Genomic DNA, 13,905 nt, shown 5'->3' with positions numbered 1-13,905 from the left:
AGGCTAGATACAGAAGAAAGCAGTCTCCTTTTCAGCTAATGGTAAACTGCCTTACAGATTTTTGAGGCAGAGAGGATACCAACATTTTATTTCCATAAAAGTTTTGATTATCTGGGGAGCACTTATAGTGACTATATATAGCTCCACCAATTAATATCTAATAATAAAAATACTGAAAAGGTGATGTGCAAAGAACTACAAAGAACTACATTGAACACAAAGAACTACATTGATCTGCCATACTGACATAAACAAGGAAGTAATTTCAGTGTCAATTTACACTTTGTACACAATCTGCTTTCCAGCTATTCAAGGGAGATCAATAATTATGACAGTTCATTAGATAATGCAGTTGACTTTTATTGTGCAGACCAAAAAAAATGCAGTCACCAACCCACCACTGCATAATGTATGAAATCAGTTAACAAAATTATTGTAAAAAATAACTTAGTTTCTGATGGGCAAATGGAAGCAACAGCTACAGCTTTCCCATTTCTGTGTTGACAGGAGGAAATGGTATTGAACCATTATACTCAGTAACTCAGTAACTCAAGGACAAAACCATTCTGTTGTTTAAGTGAATAAAAATATCTTGATTCTTCTCCCTGAATCCCAAACCCAGCATCAGTTCATCTACAGGAAAAATGTCCTTTGGAGTTACTGCAGAAGTCCCACATTCTTTGCTCTCTAACTCTGATACGTAACTACCTGATAGAGCTATCCTATTAGCATGTACACAACTCAGTGAAGCATTGCTTGACTCCTTCCTAAGCCAGCATGCTAAGCTTAATCTTCTGATTCCTCATAATGTGCATACCCACTAGCATAGGTCCTTCCTAAATTCAAATTGCTGAATACATCTGTGGCCTCAGAATCTGAATCCTTCCCTCGCTCATCGTTGTCATCTTCATCATCATCTTCTGCTTCATACTCATCATATTCATCTTCACAGTCACCTGCCTCCCCAGTCTTGCTGGAGGAAAGGTTTTTCCAGTAAGCATCATAACTAGAAGCTCCATCTGCATCTTCTACTCCGGTCTGTCGGCCAAACTTCAGTGAACGTGCTGCAGGCAAAGAAAAATCATCATGTTCCCGCTAATCCAACATTTCATTTCTATCTTTTTTTCACTACTTGAAGAGTAGTATAAATGGCAATTATTTTTCATTTATCCACAACTAAAATCTCAAACTAGACAAAAGCTTTCACTTTCTTGGAATTAATTAATTGTTAAGAATGAGACTGCTCAATTCCAGAACTCGGAAACACAAAGTTTTTCTCAAAACAAATGAAGCAAAACTGTACAAAACAATTGAACATAACCAGACTTTACTCAGTGCTCCTAGGTAGAAGTTAATCACTAATGGCACTTGTATGGCTTGTTAGCTAGAGAAACTGGCTTACTTGACATGCTCAGATCCTTTGTCTGCTGAGTTTCATGGCCACATTTAGGGCAAGGAGGCTTTTTCCCTTTTTCCTGCTTGAAAACCTTACTTCGCACATGATCGTCACAAAAACAAGCCTGTGTGTTGAAGGGAGAGTACAAAGGCCAAATGTTTTAATCACAGAAGCACATTCTTCAACAACAAGCAAGCAAAAATGTGTCTAACAGCAGCAGGGTTTTCTGGCTGAGATTAAAATTTAATGAGGTCTCTCTTGCAGTGGACATGCGGTCTGTGCACGGAGAAACCACTCTGTGTTCAATGTGGTTCCAGGGTTTCTGGGGAAGAGACTGAATAAAAGTGCCAATAAACATGCAGAGATAGTAACATAATGCAGGGCTGGATTGCAGTGCTGCCCACAATGAGCCTGGCAAACTCGGCTTTGTACTGACAAGCCTAAATAAACATAATGAGATGTATGCCAGAACAAAACTATGCAGGAGCCTGAAGGAAAGCATTAGAGATAGGAAGTTCACACCCTGAGCACCAGGGTGCAGTGAAAATACCTGGCAAAAGGAACTATTTTGAATAGGCCATCAATGTCGTGGGAGAGTGCAGGAAAAACATTTGGAAGGTAAGAAGAGTCAGAGCAGGCAATGAACCAGCACCTGGAGAAATCTGGGCAATGCTGATGATGCAGCAGGCGAAACTTTTTATCCAAAATTCCTTCTGAGTGTGTAAAAATGTAAGCCCAATGTCTACAAATCAGCCTGTTCATATGGAAAACAGGATTGGCTGTGGAGATTATTCCTTTGGATGCAGAGATTTCTAGTCAGATAATCACTTGACTGTTTAGGATAACAACTTTTCCAATTGTTGCAGTTCCACACTGGATCAAAGCATTGTTCAAAGCCTTGGATTCTGTTCACGACCAAGGATTTATTTTGTTGTCTTGGTTATTTTTTAAAGCCCCAACACGCTGCAGGCCCAATTTAAACAAAGAGAGCTGGGCGAAGATCACCTCACACTGTCTTGTGGCTAACAGGCAAGCACACAGACCTTTTGTCCCCCACAGGTTTGACCCCAGGCTACAGAAACTAATACAAAAGCATGAATTTTCTTTTAATCATGGAGAGGAAGACGTGGCAAGGCCTGATAGCAGCCGTGGAGGCCAAGAAGAATAAGCCTAAACTCAGCTCCTCACAACTGTCTTTACTCTTTACCTTGCAACGCAGGCAGGAATGCTGCCCCAGCCTGTTACAGGAGACACCTGTTGGAGAAAAGTAGTATGACAAATTCAGTACTTGGAAACTGCAGACCTGTCATGTTTTTAAAACCCTGTAAAAAATATGCAGTACCAGAACTGAGGCATTTATTTTTAATTCCCTGACACGACTGTACTCTGGCAATGTGAATCAGTCATTTTACCCCACAGTACCATTTTACTGGGTTTTTTTAACTCTAAACCTCACTTTGACACAATTTCAAGGGGAAAAATGTTTAACTATTTCTTGTACTTCTAAACTTTTAAAACCTGAAGTTTCAGAACCAATTTGGTGTTAAGGTCTCATCTTGCTTTTCCTTTTCTCACAGCATTTAGATGAAGGAGTGCTAGAGATGTAAGAACACTTTAAGCTTGCAAACTTCCAAACCTAGAAAAGTTGTTACATTCTGGATTTTCTGTCATATCCTCTGGAAATGTACTTGACTGCACAAACCTTCTTAAGAGAGTCTATCTGTGTTAAAGAACTGGAGCTGGCACATAAGCTGTAAGGAGCAGAATCAGTGCTCAAAATTTAACTTGTCTTGAGCCTTCAAATTGTTTTTATTATTCCACTAGAGGGAGTAGAGTAAAGGCAAATACCCAGGAAATGGCAGCAACACAAAGTTTGGTGAATAGTTACTCCTCAAGAAGCAGTAACACGTACATTCCAGTTTCTGTCCAGGTACTCATTCCTTTTCTCCTTGTCTAACCCCTGTGACAGCAGTTTTTCAATCTGAAGTAATAAATATCAGGAGTCCTCCACATGAGCAGGACAGACATGGGATTTAGAGCTATGGCGTGTGTAAAGATGGAACTGGAAATGCTGATGCTGAATATATTCATTGCTTTTTGAGTACCTGCACTTCAAAAACCTCTCTCAGATAATGATGGAAAGTAACAGCACCTTTTTTACAGCTAAAATGGATTTATACTACAATTGAATGACCACATTTGAAGTTCATGTCTTCTGTAAAAATACAGGTTTTATAATCTTGTTACCTCAATGACAAAAATCTGGTCTCTACCAAGTCTGCTCTGTGCCACAAAACACAGTGAAAACCCCCAAAAAACTCTCTATTTAGGTTGTGATACCACATCTGTGAATTGAGAGGTTCCAACGATCATTGAAGAAACATTCTTATGGAACAGCTGTTGCTGCCTCAATATTGCTATGCAGGAAGAAAATGTATTCTGGCAGAATTCATCAAGGGAATTCTGGCAGAATACATCAAGAGAAGCAAAGCAAGGCTTAAAAAATAGCTGGCACGGAACAAAAGTATTGAAGATGAAAAGAAGATAAGAGATGTCTAAAGACACTGATTAAAATATTGAAATCACAAATATTCTTGACCAGGAGAAATCAATTAGGACAAGAGATTAGTCAGTTCAAAGGAAAACAGCCTTATGATAAAGAGCACCTGCAATTTCTACAATAAGAACTGAAAATGTTACAATAGCCAAGATACATGCATACAAGTTTTGGGAAGGACAAACAAATGCTTGTCTCGTGATAAATCAAATCATATTTAATGGTGGGTAGGCAAGAAATGCTGCTAGAAAAATTTAGTAATTTCAAATATGCATAGTCTTGGCTTGTTTTGTTTTATTGTTGTTCTTTTTTTTAACTTCCCTTGAAGATACCCTGTTTCAGCCAGAGATGAGTAATGGGTGAGCAATGTCAGGCATGGCCATCATGTCCTCTTAGAAATAGCAGTTTTGACCACACAACTAATCAGAGTTCAAAAGGACATAAAGTGTTCAGCTACCTGTTCTTTACTCAGAAAGAGTGAATATGTATCAACATTTGATACTCTACTGACACGTGTCCACAGTCCACTGGTCAGTGAGGAAATGAACACTGAAATCATGTTCTGGGACTATTTTTGTCACTTCCTTCTGTGCTCACTCTGTCTCACTGAGTCAGATGATGACTGCTGAGTCACAGCCTTCCTCAGGACTTGAGCAGCTGCTAACCTTTCATCAGCACACACGCCTTTCACAGCAACCTGGGAAGGTTTAGCCAGACTAAGACAGGTGATATTGTTTAGGGCAGCTGTCTTTCAGGAGGAACAGGTATCTAGAACTAGTTCATCACTGGATCAGAAGAGTGGAAGACAGCTCCTTCTGCCTGCAGAGCTTGCTGGAGTAAAAAAGCAGCATCAGCAATTCCAGTTGTTTTGCTGCAGTCCTGCTACTGCCAACTCTCCAACTTTGGAGAATGCTGGCTCCTGCAAGGGCAGCTTCCCATGGGAGGTCTGTAAGAGCCTGGCAGGAAAACAACTGCCAGGTATGCTCTGGCATGGAGGAAGGGCCATGAAAGAGAAAAAAGTTCTAGTCTGGATAACTGGATACCAAAAGCCAGTACATAGGAAACCCTCCAGGGGTGGCAAAATCGACTTGGGAAAGGTGATGGAGAGTATTCTGGAGCATAGAAGTAACAAGTAGAGAATCTGCTTGGCTGTGGTGAAAGATATTATGAATAATTAACTTACATTTAAATGTCTCTGCTTCCAGAACTTGGCAGCTGGCTTGATGTTCAAACTGATCATCTTCACAGAGGAAATCATGGCAAAAAGAGCAGGCGAATATTCTGCCTCCTGAAAGATTTATCAAGGCAAAATAATCAACAATGGGCAGAGGCGTCAAGTCCTGTTCTGCAAACAATTTAGGTGGTAGTTTTGACCGAAGACCAGTTCTCCTTTCTATGACAAATGCTTCAAGGTCCTAAATTAGACACTGCCATCCATTTTTACACTGAAAAATACCTCCTATCCTACAATATATTATAACAGTGTAACTATAAAGTGAGTACTACCTCTAGTACTTTTCTTCATTTTAATTTGACTGTAGCATTAACTATTTCTCTTAAATCAGATCACACTCTCATCAAGTCTTCTCTGCTCAGCTCTGATACACACTTGAAATAAACACTTTAAAAGATTCAACAAAAGGAGATCAGTATGGTTTCCTAAGCATCTGGGAATCCAAATACCTGTGCTAGTGCAGAAGAATGCAGTAAGAATGGCAGAAAACTGTGCTGGCAATTTGGTGCAGTGCTTAATTATGTGAATAATTAAGCTGATAGAACCATTATAATTTAGATTACATATTCATCCCTGAATTGAGCACTTTATGTTCTTGAGCAGGTCATTTACTTTCCCCACTGTAAAATGACTATTTTTAAAATGGGGAGAATCCTTGCTTTGAACAAACATACTGCAAGGACTAATTTAGTGAAGACTAAAAAGGTTATGTTAAGAATATAGGTGCACTCACTTAAGCAATGCAAGGAAAGAAGTGTCATTTATACTTTCTTATTCTTAAATGTGAGCAACCTACCATGGTCCCAGATGCTTCTTTCACACTCAACGCATTCTGCGTCTGCCAGAGGGCACATACATGCGTGGGTGCTGAGACACTTCCTCCCGTGACATACCCAGGCTTCACAGAAATCACAGATTGCACCCTGCAATCACAGCAAGAGATCATCTTAGGACTTCTGCAATACCAATAGAGAGACTGATCCCATAATCCTCAATGTATCCTAGTATCCATTCTCTCCATGGGCTCGCTTTGGCTGAGTATTGAACCAAACCTGTGTTCTGACCAAGCTGCTCCACAGTTCATGTTTGTTTTTCATTTCTGCACGATTATGTATGATGCAAAATAATTTGGTTACCTATCTCAATCCTGGTTTTTACATTTCTTATCACACACTTTGCACATGGAAAATTGTGTCCTCCAGTAGAAGCCTGGGATCCATAAATAATAACAATATTCTGGCAAAAATGAAATTTCAAAGACCTGAAAAACGCCTCTAGACTCTTAAGAGCTGAAATCACTCACTTGGATTTTAAATCTACAATATTAGAGTACAAGCTCTGCAGAGAGCAAAGAACAAATAACTCATTACAAGTAAGTTAGACTGTTTACCTTTTATTTTGATGAAATTATAACATCTCCGCTTCAGCTATCCTTAACTGTAGCATTTAAGAAGCCCTCTCAGCCCATAGGTAACTAATTACTATGTGCATTACATGCACACATTACTAGGTGAATTATATGCACACAAAACAAGGATGTATCCAAATTTAAGTGTTGATGCATTCACTCCTGCATCAGTGAATGCATGGGATAAGTTCAGGAACACCAGTGTGGTGGAACCTGGTGCATTTTGTTCATGTTCTGTTCACTAAAGGGCTAAAGATAGAGAGAATAAAACACTTAGACCTAAAACCACATGTAACCAAAATCGCATACAATCACAAGTATATTCTTGCTTAATAAATGCTTGCTTAAAATATTTTTGCTTAATAAATGCTTGCTCAATAAACCATAAGTTCTAGAATTTTAGGCATGACCACTAAATAAGGAGAAGTCGACCAGAGGACGACCGAGGAAGACTAGCAGCCTTCATCAGACGACTACCAGCAGAGGACGACCCCTTAACAACAAGAAGACACATGCGCAGAGTACTTTCTGGACACATCACCAACGAGAAGAGATACAGTATAAAAGTTAGACTCTATCGAATAGTGGGGGTGGCAGTCCTTGGCGAGAGGAGGCTCCCTTGTCGCCCAGCACTGATTTTGCTTATGCCTTGCTTGCTGTAATTAATAAATTCCAGTTGGACTAAGCTTATTGGAGTTTGCTTCAATTCATAACACCAGCATGTAAAGGTTGGCTGTGTTATTGAGAACAGCTGATGGACAGCTGCAGGCAGCAACAGGATAGAGGTTTAGACCATTTAATCCAGAGGCTGTGGCAGGTCACACCTTGCTTTCCAGAATGCAGACACTGACTTGTCCTTCTAAGAACAAAACTTTGAAGGCCGGAAGCTATAATTATCTCTAATTAAGAGCCCAAAAGAGGGGTTTTGTTCATTAAAAATCCCCTCTAGTGGAACAGACTCCTCTCTGTGTTACTGATGATGTCTGCAGTACTAAGACAACAGCAATGAAAGTCTGCAGGTTTCTGCAGAATAGTCCTACATTTTAATGAAGGCTGGGAATTGTCTGTGGTGCATGTAAGGGTCCAGTGTTCTTCATGCATGTGCTTAGGGCCTGCCACCAACACAGATCCATTAGCATCCAGGACGTGTGCTGGAGTTTGCAGGAGCTGAATCTAAAATTTAAAAATTTGGGGGTTTCAGTATAAGGGAAAAATCAGTTTGTTACAGAAAAGCAAGGAAAAAAACAAACTTGGCTTGGTACGTACTATCATTCCATAAATCTGTTTTATCATTTTTCCAGGAAGATTTGCACAGAATATTCTCATAGTGCAAAGAAGGCTGTAATTTTGTATACATACCACCATAGCTAGTCCAGTACTGTAAACACCAGCATGTTTTATAACACAGTCAGAAGACTTCATCATGCATTTGGTTTTTCCTGTTTAAAATAAAAAGGCAAGGAACCATAAGAAAACAATGTAAAAATAAAATGAAAAAAAAAATAGAATACATGTTCATGTAAGAACGAACTTCAACTAAATGCCTGTGTTTAACATAAATACAGGTAAAAATAATGCAAGCAAAGATGTTTGCATTATTGCTGCATTCTGCAACCCACCTTCACACCTCCCTTAAGTTAAATTAATTATTGTCTGTTTTCAGTCAAATCTCTTGCCCCTGTACTGAGATAATAAGACAATGTATTGGTCTTGCTCTGTATTTTGAGGCACTGGCAAAAATATCAAATGTCAAAACAAAGAACAAAACTGAAGTCAAAGACCAGCAATGAAACCGTAAAGAGCTATGTTTAAAACCGCTGCTAGCTCTGTCCCACCATAAAAGAAGCTGAGCTGGGCAGTGGGAGGTGGTGGGGGCATTAACTGGGTGTGCGGCACTGGAACAGAGCTACTTTGCTCCCACCCTTCATGGGCTCCTCTAAGAAGGATGCTGTTGGTTTATGGTCCCCAATGCTTTATTAAGCATCAAACAGCTCTAATGGTCTTCATTTAGAAAACCCTGGGTCTCAATATAGTATTATGGTTGCTGATAGTGATGTTTTTCCTCTAGAAACATACTCCAGATTAAGATTAAATGCAATACACAGATATGAACCATAAAACAGAGAGCATGTTCTTAGTACTTCACTGCATGGTGACAGAAAGGAGACTCATGAAAGGTGACACACTGCCACTGCACACTAACAGCATGGCTTCTAGAAATGCTCAGTATCTGCAGGTCACAACCAAGGCATTGAAAACTGCATGTCAACAGCTCTGAGAGTCAAACTCCAAAACAGCCATCTGCTTAATGACAAATTGAAAATCTGCAATGATGTGTTGAAATAGTAGAATATTCACCTCAGTTTTAAAGGAATATCAACACCACCTGCAAGCAAACACCTGTTTAAAAACAAAGGCCATTTTAGCCTGATACAGAGCAGTTCTGTCACGAGGAGTCCTTCTCTTTTAATTTCAAAGCATCAACCCTCAACCCCACATAAATAACAAGAGCTGCATATTACATTACAACCCCATGCAAGGTGAATAATATATTGATGCTTTAATTGATATTGAATTGATCAGAAATTATATAATCCCTAAAAAAGCAGTATTTATTAGTGCCTTGCTAGCAGTCAAAGCTTTTTTAGTTTTGCTGCTGTTACGAAACAATGCTCCACATTGTCAATCTATGGAAACAGTCAGATTTCTCAAATCTAAAAGGAACTGAGGCAATTTTTTCCAAAGAAGACAAGCCATGATCCAGGCTTGCAAACCTCTGGGGGTTAGAGGCATATATACTGATCAAAGAAGATTAATTCTCAAGGAGGATATTCACAGCAGAGTCAAAAGAACCTGCTCTGCATCACAGAGGTACTTTAAGATAAAGCTACTGTAACACAGATACTGAGAGTTTAACATCACAAACAGGACTGAGGACAGCTTTTTTCATTCATTATTTCTACTCACCACATTGTGCACAAATGGGCAACTTCTGAACAGAATTACAGAAGTAACAAAAAGCTCTGTTCTTCTGTCGTCTAGGCACATGGAGGTGAAAAAACAAAAAGAAAGTATTAAGATTTAAAAGAAAGCATTAAAAATACCTGTAAAATGTCTGAAACAAATACTGAACTGGTTTTAGAAGGGTAAAAATGCTTACCTTTGGCACTTATCACATTCCTAAAAGGAAGAAAGAAAACACTGGTAAATTATTTTCATTCTAGGTAAAATATATAAAAATTACAGACCTCCTCAGGGAGTTACAATTAGGATCCAAACCTTTTAATCAATTTGCTGTCTGGTGCAAAGATAACCTTAAATAGGAAGGATAGCAGGAAGAATGACATTCTAGTGGCATTACATGCATTAAAGGTGTTATCACTGGTTTTATGCAATTAAAAATTAGGTATTTTAATACAGAATACTTTATGTTTATTTACCATTGAAGCATTACAAGGATGTTTGGCCAAGTCTATGTTGGCTCGTGAAGCCCTGATCTGCTTCTCACGTTCCCGACGGTTCTCAGCTTTCTTACGAGCACCAGTCTTTTTTTTAGGCATGTTTACTCTCTGTGGGGGAAAAAATAGGTATGGAATGAATGCACATAAGACTATGTAGGTAAATACATGGACACACATGACACATCCAGCACTAAACCCGGATTTCACAGTTCCTGCATTAACTATGCTTCATCTCCATTCACTTCCTTGTCTGAAAGTTTCTTTTGAAATGCAGAATAAGGGGACAATCCACGAGGAAGAGCCAAGTCATGAACCATAAAGAATCTTGTGATCTGGAAATCTTTGCTGTCCTGAACTTTGTGTTTAACTCTCTTTGAAGGGTTCTGCCTTAATAAAAATGAAACCATTACTATCTGCAGGTTTATTTGTGATGGACCTCCGGTTTTGGTTTGCCTTGCCTGTTTAATAAGCATCTGTAAGGACAGTTGCAGCATCAAAAGGCAATCAATTCTACCAGCTCCAACTTGGAAGAAAAATTAGTATCTTCATTCAAAAGGTCTTATAAACCAAAGAATCCTAACTTTCCTGAACACAGAAATATATTGCCCTGACCAGTTACAAAAATTTGCTTTTGATAGCACACATAAATCAGTTTTCTAGCACTGTTGCATTTTGCACCAAGTTTAAATTGTATTAGTGTCATATTTTGTAGTCAAAATTATATTGCTGTGCTGCCTGCTGGCAACTGTCATTAATCTAGAGTATGACATTTCTGACACTGGGAGTCCAATATCAGGCTCCACACTAATTTTCAAACCACTCAAATGCTGATTTAACAACAGAATCTAATGGTTAGTATTTATACTTTGACTTCTTCACATTCCCTCATAATGGAAAGCACAAAAATGACAAACTGCTTTCATGAAAAGCACTGCCCCAGCGCCTCCTGAGGACACAGGCTATGTGAAATTTTAGACGGCAGTTTTCAGAAAGTTGCATTGAACTAAGTAACAACAGAACTGCAATGTCAGGTCCCTTTAGCAATGCTGTTGAGTGAATCCATGCTTTCAAACACCCTCCAATAATAACAACATCCTGTAGATCAATATTCTTATCACTCTTTCCCTCCGAGCTTTCATTTAGGTTGTTTGTTGTCTTTTTTCTGGGCTCAAATTTTTCAAGAAATTTTACCATCTTTGTAATTTTTGGACTAGAGCTTAACAATGTTATGATTCCAGAAATTAGGACAGCATAAACCCTGTCTACTGTCAATTCCTTTCAAAGCAGAATATCACCTCTTTTGAAACCACTAATTACTATTACTAATGCCTCTGCAGTGTTCTACCTTCATTTTTGGCACACTGTTATCAAATGCTCAGGCAAGAAAGACCCAGTGGATTCTGCTTGCAGTCCACACCCCTGAGGGGTGGGTGGGAGACAAAAGTGCATCTGAAGGACCTAAAATAAGAGGCTGTAGGTCCATGCCCGGTTCCCCCCTTCAGCCCCAGAGAGTACAAATGTGCTGCCCTACAGAGCACTGGAGCTCCTGCATGCGGAGCATTCTGCACAAAGGCTGTTTCTTCATTTGAAGCTTCCTCCTCAGGAGTGAAATGCTGTGCCTGGGTCACAGCAGTAGCTGCGGGAGTGAATATGGCTCTCCAGCTCAACGGCTGATGTTGTGGCACAAGGAGCAGAGCTCAGATTTCAGGAGGCTATGCAGGAATGAGGTGAACAGTTCAAAGGAAAACTCCTAAAATGTGTTATGTGAGTTATGTGAGTTATTGGGTCGCCAGCACTGTGTTCCACTCTGTAAATTTTCACCTCCTGTTACTCTCCTGCTGCATTATTTGCTAAGGCAACCAGGGACAAAGACTAGATTTCCCACCACACCTCCAAAGAATGCTGGTGTATTTCAGCTGGTGGTTGTGCTGTGTGGTGCATTAACAATGCCCAGCATCCAAGTTCTGCTGAAGTCACAGCTTCTTGTCCTTGGTGAGGTCGCAAAGACACACCCTGACTGCACCAGCAGGTTCCTATCTTCTGTGGTGAGCAGGACAGTGCCTTGCCTCATTATCTGGTGAAACACTGCCCACCCTGCTGTCACAGACACGAACAGCTAGAACGGGCTGTTCACTGAGGAACTGTGGGGCTACCCTTGTCAGGCCACAGACACCAACACCCAGAAGAGGCTTTCTGTATTTCAATGTTTCTTGTGCTTGACCATCAAACAGCTTCCACTCTATACGTATTCAAAATCTGTTTCACCACTCATACAAAATTACAATTTAAAATAAAAATTCTAAACACTGTATGAACAGTAGTTCATACTTAAAAGGATCATGAACTGAACGCCCTAATAATGCAAAAATAATTTTCCAGGTACTGTGATGCCCATGACTTACTCCACCTCTTAGAAGCAAGGTGGCTAAAAACTGCACTGTGGGCCCACAGCACCCGGGGGCTGCTGTGCTGTAAGTGCCCAGGTGTGCGGGGCTTTCCTCAGGGGCCCCTCTGACCTACTGCCTCCTCAGGACCGGCACCTCGTCCTGCCGGTAGCCGGACGAGATCCGCTCCGAGGCCGTGGGGTGAAGCGCCGACAGCAGGGCTGCTCTTGGCATGTGCAGGCACACTGCCGCTGTTCAGCTTTTAGCGCTTTCCCTCATCTTCAGTACTCAGGTCCCCCGAACGTGCCGCATCACGCTGCCAGCCTGGATCGCCGCGCTCCGCGTTCCCCGGCACTCAGCTATGGGGGAGCCGGACACCGCTTCGCTTGCTCGGAACCTCTAAGAGCCCGGAACCGAGACCCTCAGCGCCTCTAGCCCGGCCCCTCTGAGGCACCATCGCCCCTTCAGCGCCCCGGGCCCGGGCCTGCCCCCCTCCCCCCCATTCCCATTCCCATTCCCATTCCCATTCCTATTCCCATTCCTATTCCTATTCCCATTCCCATTCCCGCCTCCGCCCCCGCTCCAACCTGGCTCGGGCGGCCGCGCGGAAGCCGGAAGCGCGGTGCGCGGCGGTGCGCTGCCCGGCCGGCCCGCGCCACCCGGCGGGAACGTTCTGAGCGCGATTCTGCCCCTTTCCGCTCACGGAATGCGGCGCGGGCCTCAGGGAAGGGCTTTGCCATCTGCTCGCATGGCTGTTGCTGCTCAGGGCATGGCCCAGCCTCAAATCTTATTTGCTTTCGAGGCAATTGCACCTCTGCTCTCACTTGTCAGGAGACCGAATTACAACGATTCGTTGTGGTTGTAAGGGACGCCAGCAAAGTTATCTCTGAAATCTTTCATCTGTGGCTTGAGCTGTTTTTAAAATGAAGTATTGATTAATCTAAATGGTAGGAATACAATGTAGCTGAAAAAGGGAAATTATACCCATGCTATAAAAAAACCCTTCACACAATTCTGTCTCCTCTGAGGTGTTCTGGATTGCAAGGCAGGATGTATTCTATTACCATCTGTATGGCAGTTGTCTAGGTGTTAAGTGGGCAATTTCCCCTTATCTCTCTCCCTGAGAGATCACAATCACTCCTCCCTCAGCAGGGGGCATCCCGTGATAAGAGGCTATTGAATGTCACTGCATGGCTGATAAGAACTGTAACATCCCATTGTGAGATGCTCCGCCCAGAGGGAGGAGCCGAGCATTGCTATCCAGATATAATCAGGAGATTCTGACACACCAGCACAGCTTCTCCACTGGATTCACCAGAGGGACAGCAGCTGCTTCTACTTCCACGGATCTGCGGAGGAAGAATCACCCTTTTTTCTACAGGACCCCCTGCTCCAACAGAACCACATCTGACACCTCAGGAGGACTGCAGCCACTTTTCCAATTGGACTGCTGCCAGCACCCTGA

The 13,905-nt window shown here is 41.5% G+C and overlaps 1 protein-coding gene across 1 annotated transcript; it reads right to left on the bottom strand.

Annotated features, from left to right (window-relative positions):
- Positions 1–339: 339 nt before the first annotated feature.
- ZNF330 (zinc finger protein 330) lies at positions 340–13,132 on the bottom strand. Its single transcript, XM_059843828.1, has 10 exons — positions 13,028–13,132; positions 10,036–10,164; positions 9,756–9,775; positions 9,563–9,633; positions 7,955–8,034; positions 5,984–6,110; positions 5,137–5,241; positions 2,604–2,650; positions 1,403–1,520; positions 340–1,064 (listed from the first exon to the last, which is right to left on the bottom strand). Exons 2-10 carry the CDS (start codon positions 10,153–10,155, stop codon positions 787–789), a joined length of 966 nt encoding a protein of 321 aa, XP_059699811.1. The 5' UTR covers positions 10,156–10,164; positions 13,028–13,132; the 3' UTR covers positions 340–786.
- Positions 13,133–13,905: the final 773 nt, after the last annotated feature.

Source organism: Haemorhous mexicanus, chromosome 4, assembly GCF_027477595.1.
Source record: "Haemorhous mexicanus isolate bHaeMex1 chromosome 4, bHaeMex1.pri, whole genome shotgun sequence".
Classification (NCBI taxonomy): domain Eukaryota; kingdom Metazoa; phylum Chordata; class Aves; order Passeriformes; family Fringillidae; genus Haemorhous; species Haemorhous mexicanus.
The sequence above is the reverse complement of the archived record's forward strand: the minus strand, read 5'-3'. Positions and strand labels throughout refer to the sequence as shown.